The sequence below is a fragment of the Cynoglossus semilaevis genome, chromosome 7 (assembly GCF_000523025.1).
Source record: "Cynoglossus semilaevis isolate Cse_v1.0 chromosome 7, Cse_v1.0, whole genome shotgun sequence".
NCBI lineage: Eukaryota > Metazoa > Chordata > Actinopteri > Pleuronectiformes > Cynoglossidae > Cynoglossus > Cynoglossus semilaevis.
Window position 1 is genome coordinate 2,181,377 of NC_024313.1, and position 7,198 is coordinate 2,188,574.

General features: G+C 38.2%; 1 protein-coding gene across 1 annotated transcript in view; it reads right to left on the reverse strand.

The window, feature by feature from the left end:
* Positions 1-1,246: 1,246 nt before the first annotated feature.
* Positions 1,247-7,198, reverse strand: part of selenoi (selenoprotein I) — a 7,410-nt gene continuing 1,458 nt past the window's right edge. The window contains exons 2-10 of the mRNA XM_008312738.3: positions 6,778-6,846; positions 6,000-6,108; positions 5,674-5,748; positions 4,786-5,048; positions 4,590-4,698; positions 4,458-4,506; positions 4,182-4,362; positions 3,676-3,855; positions 1,247-3,372 (exon numbers count right to left, since the gene is read on the reverse strand). Coding sequence (XP_008310960.2) covers positions 3,265-3,372; positions 3,676-3,855; positions 4,182-4,362; positions 4,458-4,506; positions 4,590-4,698; positions 4,786-5,048; positions 5,674-5,748; positions 6,000-6,108; positions 6,778-6,846 — 1,143 coding nt within the window. The 3' untranslated portion in view covers positions 1,247-3,264. The remainder of the gene's footprint in view (positions 3,373-3,675; positions 3,856-4,181; positions 4,363-4,457; positions 4,507-4,589; positions 4,699-4,785; positions 5,049-5,673; positions 5,749-5,999; positions 6,109-6,777; positions 6,847-7,198) is intronic.

Genomic DNA, 7,198 nt, shown 5'->3' on the forward strand with positions numbered 1-7,198 from the left:
CTATCTATCTATCTATCTATCTTTGACTGAGAACCTACACAGACTTCAACTTCCTTTGCTCTAAAAATAAATAAATAAATGCAGTTATTGTTACATTAACTGGAGTATACAGGTTAGAATAACATACAAATAAATGAATCCACTTCATGATCATTTTCTATGGGTCACAGAAACAGTGTAACTTTGTTAAAATAACAAATAGCCACAAGGTAGCAGTAACGGAGGACACAATTACTTCTAAGTAAAGTGGTGTGATTAGCTAAGCTTGGTAATCAGAATATGAATATATCAGTAAAATAAAAGCAGCAAAATAACTCCACAGCTTCTGTACGCATTTGGTTTTTAACTTAACAGAGCTTTAAAAACATGATTCAAATAAAAAGAAACATTAAACAAATATAAAAATTCAACAAAGAAGCAGCAGCAACGATAAACCTATGGCATATGTGCATCTGAAAAGCAATCTGGGTTTACAACTAAGATTTTAGTCATTAGGATCTGATGCTATTGCTGTAAAAGTTCTATCAAATGGTTTTATTTAACTTCACGCAATCATGTTGTTCCTAATAAGAAGAACTCCTTCTCATCATCTGGGCCAAAGTAGCCAGACTTTTGGCAGCCTGGAAGGCTCAGGGGACCAGAATGACAGTAGAAACGTACTGCCACCTATTCCTGCAGCCTCCAGACATTACGTGAGCGCCGTCTTATCCCCACGGCTGCATTGATGCAAGCCAGGGGTGAGGTAAGAGGAGTAAACAGGGTTAAATGTTAGTAAAGAGGTCATTGAAGTTAAAGGGCTTTTTTTTTTCCCTGAAACCAATTCATAGCTCTTACCAGGAACACAGGATGCAACATGGTTGATATATTGCCAATATTAGGTGGCATTTAGCTCCAATGCATTTGCTAATTAATCAAGAGGGTGAGGAAGTGATAATTAATGAGCCACACTGAAGCCCTATACCCTCTGTTATAAGGTATCTTTACACAACTAAGTTACACTTTAAAAACCTCTGTCATTGTGAAGTTAAAGGGCTGATGCTGCATTGGTTAGTGATGCTGCATTGATGAGTAAAGTTGAAAAGTGAACACCAAACCTGTAGGCCCAAGTATCTTAAAAAAAAAAAAAAAAAAATGTAATTCTGAAAACAAAACATAAACAAAAACATTCACCCACACACAAGGAAATTAACTGCCAGCTGATTTTTTTTTTAACACACCATGCCGTCAGATATCTTTCAGTATGAAATGCTTGAAATGATCGTACATTTTATTTTAATGACTGCAACCTTCAAAGTAGTTCACGGTGATCAGTGCTTAAATCAGTGTAGATAAAAAACAAAAACAACTTAATGTCACAAAAAGCCACCTGTTTATGACTGTAGCAATTGCTTTAAACATGATTAAAATGTCTCCTCTCATTGGCATAGTCTCATGGCCTGCAAATTTAACAACACAATTCAAAACTACAATAAAAAAAGAAGGAAATGTATTTACAAATAATCACAAATACAGGTTATACACTTATACATTAACAGAAATGAAAATGATCTGCACATACCAGACAGAAGTTTTTTCTTATGTTGCTATAATCTAATCTTCACAGTCACAAATGTGGGGCTTCATTAAAAAGGCCTTTTGAGTCATAACATTGGCTATTATTGTATGCTTATGCAGCTCTCCTAGTTTGGATACAGAAATAGATGTTTTTGTGTGTATTACAAAAGAGAAGAGGGTCACTTTAAATCATATGTAGTACTGCACTGACATACGAGGTTGTGCATTCACCTGCACCGTTGTACAAAACTATTTAAAAAAATTAAGAAAAAGGTTTAAAAAAAAAAAAAGATGATTACATTGGATAATCATTAGAAATAACATTCAGTTTCTCTGCAAATTCACAAATTTGTGGTGATAATCAGCAAACACATACAGTAGCTCCAAAGAACAAGGCTTTCTTTAAATGCTGTTTCTTCTGGTTAAATTTGAAATCATCTTATGTGGCCTGGCAGTAAAAACAAACATGATGAGCTGATTCAGTCTGCACTAACCACTGAATATCCAGGACAATGCATACACAGTAAGAACCACCAGACTACAGAGACCAACAACTACACTCACGACATCCAAGTAACCTGACAGTCCTGTCCCAGGTGCGATGTGTGTATGGAGGACAACGTGACACCAGGCAGTGTTGTGTGGCGTTTGTGGTGACGTGTGCAGCTCTTTGTTCCCTCAGAGTGGGTCCGCTCCATGTCAGGTTTTTGGACACACTCTTCATTCAAGCGCTGCAAAAACTAAACCACACACCAACGCCATGGAAACAGACAAATGAATAACACAGATAAACACAATTAAAAATAAAAGAAAGGAACGAATCAGCGTGAACACGCGACACCTCAGAGGTTACGGAGAGCAAGGAGGCCAGTGCTCAGACACAGGTCAACGATTAGTAGAGTGGACAGGGTCAAAGGTTATCCTGGTCAGTTCTTCTCAATTATATTTAGTCACAGTAGCCCTGCTTCAGGCCAGAATTTTAACAAATCAAATGTAAATTAACATAACATCTTTCGGAATCAATCACAATTTTTAAAGATTTATTTAATTGAAAATAAAACACCCCATACCCTTAACATGTACATTATCTATGTTTTTAGTTATTAACATGTGTTAGGGGTTTTCCATTGAAAATCCTGTGTAGATGAAGAGGTGACTGAACCATTATACTTTGGGCACTGCTGTGGATGTGTGGCCAGAGTTCAGAGGTACTACGAGGTCATAGTGTCACTTTCTGCCAATGCAATTAACTGAAATGGTGTTTTCCCCAAGGCGTATCGTACATTCATAATACTCTGCAAATGCAACGGTGTGACTGGCTTTGGTTGCACTGGAAGCCAGCCACAACATATAAAATATCTGCATGGAAGCAGATACGCATTTTAATGTGTGAGCATTTGCATGGCTTGTCTAGGCTCCTGTTCTCATGACTGAAGTACATTTCCGTAGGAAACAATTGCACCTCATTGGCTCAACCAAGTCAGCCAATCACCAGTGACGGAAGCCAGAGCCCCTAGGTCCACCCCATCACCAAGACCAGAGCTTAGGTTGGTTGGTTTGGAAAATGAGCGCTTGGTGTATCGTGATATATATATATATATTTTTTATTTGATGGTCAAACACTGAGGCATCCTCATGGGTGGAGGGGAGGGGATGTGGTTTCCGTGGTGATAAAAGTGAAGTGTCGGTATAGTAGAGGAGAGGAGATGCTTAAACCTCCGCCTCTTTCAGGCCAATTCGTTCCTCCTCATGTCAGTCACTGTTGGGCTTCTTCAGAGAGAAGGCAAAGATGTTAAAGTGGTCGCTGAGCTGTTGTACCTGAGAGTGTGAAGAAGACAGATAAAACATTCTAATTATTGTCATTTAAATTCATTAGCATTAACATTCAGTCAAACAGGAAATTATGTCTATTGTCAATCAAAAACCTGAGTTAATAGAGAAGATTAGGATTCCAAGGCAGGACTGCTTGGGAGTGTGCAAGGATGTGAATAAATGTGTGAATGTGTGCTGACTCCTGCTCTGCCTACATCACATGAAAGCTAAAAGCTAAAAGTTTTTAAAAGTTTCTATCTTTAAAAGGCCTTTCAATACAAACAGAAACGCACAGAGGTGTGTTCTTACCACTGATACACCATAGTGTATATGTGCTAGTACAACAGCGGCCGTCCACGCGAACAGCAGCAATGACTCATTGGCAACGGTCCCTGTTACTGCCAACACGACCACCAAAGACATGGGCAGCAACAGCCAGCTCAGTGCCTGACAGCGCGTGATGCTCATCTGACACACAATCAGCTTACACTGCAGAGTAAACATGTAATAGATATGAAGAAACATGACACTGACATGTTTGTTTGTTTTTTTTTTTTTTTTTAAATGTGTCAAAAGAATCATTATGCTCTCACCGTTACATTTGCGAAGGCCGTTCCCACCATGAGGTAGAAGATCCTGGGCTGTTGCTCAAGAATATTGGAAGGAGAGAACACCACCCAAATGGTGGACAAGATGAAGAGGAGCTGCCAGAGAAAAAATTTATTATAATTAAAAAAAAATGACACGCAATTTTTTTTTTTTTTTTTTTTTTTTTTTTTTTTTTTAATGTGTCAAAAGAATCATTATGCTCTCACCGTTACATTTGCGAAGGCCGTTCCCACCATGAGGTAGAAGATCCTGGGCTGTTGCTCAAGAATATTGGAAGGAGAGAACACCACCCAAATGGTGGACAAGATGAAGAGGAGAAATGGAGAAAGGAAGGGAAGGAAGGCTTCATAAAGGCTGCTGTGCTTTAAACTGTTGCTGCGGTACCCCCTGAAACGACACAAGGAGCAAAACATGACGGTGAAATAACTGTGTTTAAAAATAATATACAATTAAAGATAGACTTAAATAAGAACACTGTTTACTTCATGACGTTGTAGAGACTCATGGGTAAAGTCACAGTGAAGGAACAGGCTGAAAATCAACAACCACAGAATATTACTGCTGGTTTGGTAAACTGGTGGAATACAATTGTTATTTTAGAAAACGCAGCTCACCAATGATCATGAAGGTAAATAGGTCTCTGTAGAGGAAGTGCAAAAACACAGGCTGGTACCATGTTTCTACTCCAACGACAGCTGTGACCAGGTAAACCATAGAGATGGTCTGGAAGAAGATATGTTACACAAGAGGGTTTGAAACGGCTGCACTGATAATGTGAAAGAGTGAACAACAAACGTTGAAAATCTTTACCACTTGGCTAATGTCGTATCCCCACGGTAGAAACAAGATGCCGGTGTTGTATTTCTCCCAGTGAGACAGTATGAAGGAAAACAGCACCACCCACAGGATGTAATACAGCGTAAGCACGCTCACGCCGCTCTCGCCACGTCCAAATATGGAGTAAACAGTGGCCACAAAGAAGATGCAGGCCCAGCTGTCTAGTCCGTGATCGAAAAGCTCCCCCAGTGGTGTTGAGGAGTTGGTGCGTCGTGCCTGTTTTCCATCAACACCATCTTCGCAGGGCAACAAATAACAGCATATTACACAAACTGCACATATTTTAGGGGAAATATTATTTAGGAAAATAAAGGGTTGAATGCATTTCTACGTGTCCCACATTTCATCCAACAGTGCTGCAAGTGTTTGAAGTGAAAACAGCCACATTCTTGCTTCCCACTGTCACAGCCTTGCTCTTGTTTCATCTGCACATTAAAGCATTCTGCATTCACACTCTCCAGAAAAAACACCATGTGGAAATTTGTTTGGAGGAAAAAGTGGACAGTTGCATTTCTGTCTAATATTAGTCCAATTCAGAGAACACACATCTCATACAGATCATACAGTATTGGTTGTGTCTTTTGTTGATGAATGACCAGGATTTTGTGGCAAGTGGGACTAAACACACAAATATATCAATTTCCGAGCTGTAATCCTTCAATGACTCTGCTATTTAATTCTAAAAGAAACTTATTATTTAAAGCTTTTCACTGTCAGTTACATCCTGAATGCACTGCATTAGAAGAATTTGCCCTTAACCTCTTACAATGTCAAAGAAGAGAGAAAGAGAGAGAAAGAAAGAATCTCTGTATGAAAGTGACACATACAATAACATATATGGATGACAGGATGAACACTCACCAAGTGTGTAAGCCAAAAAGTTGAAGATCCCTGCAGCAACCCAGACCCAACTTGGCACGTGTTCATGTCCTGCAGCTGAGACACAAACATCATAAGTAATCATCATATTTAGTCCAGATAGAGAAAAAAAAAACATATAAACCTGCAGTTTATGTCAAAAATGAGCGATACAAATGTACAGATTATTTTCCGCTGCAGAACATTTGTTGCTGGATTACAGCCATGGCATGGTTTGAAAGCAAAAACCTAAAGCATATGAAACAGTTGTTGTACATAACAAATAATATGCAAAGGCAGGAATAAGATGAGTAATGCTGAGAACTTACCGGAAGCATAGAAGTCAAAGTCAAAGAAGGCCAACATGAGGAAGTTCAATACCAGAAACATAAAACCGGTGAATGTTATCAGATTTGGGGCCAGCCATGTTGGTAGAAACTGTGAAGAATAAAGGCAAAAAAAGGTTAGTGATAAATATGTAATAGCGAGAAACAATAGTTAGTTTTAAACACAGCACTGCTATAGTAGGTCAACAAGTACTGTCATTTGGACCAAAACAGAGAGAAGTGCTGTACGTTACAAAAAATAAATAAATATGAAAACTTCAAAAATACAGACAGATCAATCCAACAGCTGACCAATGGCAAGGATCGTAAACCAAACTGGAATCTCTTAGTTAAGAGAAATTAAACACTATCAAATTATATAGCTATTAGTAAACCCTACCATTTATGACTCTATTTACTTTCCGTTAGACAAAAATGTCATTTTTATTCCATTTTATTATTATTTATTCATACAGACCCAAAGATGTATGTCCAGAAAAATTCTGGCCCTCTGACAAATATAGTTCATAATTACTGATTTAAATGATCAATGCTCAGATAGCTGTTTGTATAATGTAGGCCCAATACCGCTTAGGTTGAATACTCAATGTAATTGCATGTACATTATATGCCACTGTTTAAAGCAACAAACCTTAGCAAGTATAGAGAAATAAGGTAAAGAAACAAGTATGGAAGAGTGTATTCAACTGGGACGTTACTGTGTCACAGGCTCATTAAAAATGTAGCTTCACACAGATCAAGTTGAACTGGTCTTTCTCACCTTAACTACGAAGTTCCAGAATGGGTGCATGACATAGACAGACAGAGGGTTTGTGTCCACTGCACTGTACTGTAAAGACAAACACAGAATAATGTTTTTATTATACACAAGGTTAACCACTGCCATCCAATAAATTAGAACAGATAAAAGACAAAAACGCGTTACTTGTCAACTGGATAATATTACTGTAGTAGCCTGCCATGCAGATCAAAACCAAAACCTGAGTCTTGACTTTGTAACTCTATACAGGCATGACTACCAAGTCAAAGCACTACAGCACCTACACTAAAGGTCACACAACCAAAAGAGGGTCTGAAACTGTTTTTGTACACAATTATTCAAAGTCTGCCATATTACTTTATTACTGTTATATTTTGCTCATGTGCAGTTAAAAAAAATTGCAATTAAAATTTACATGTAA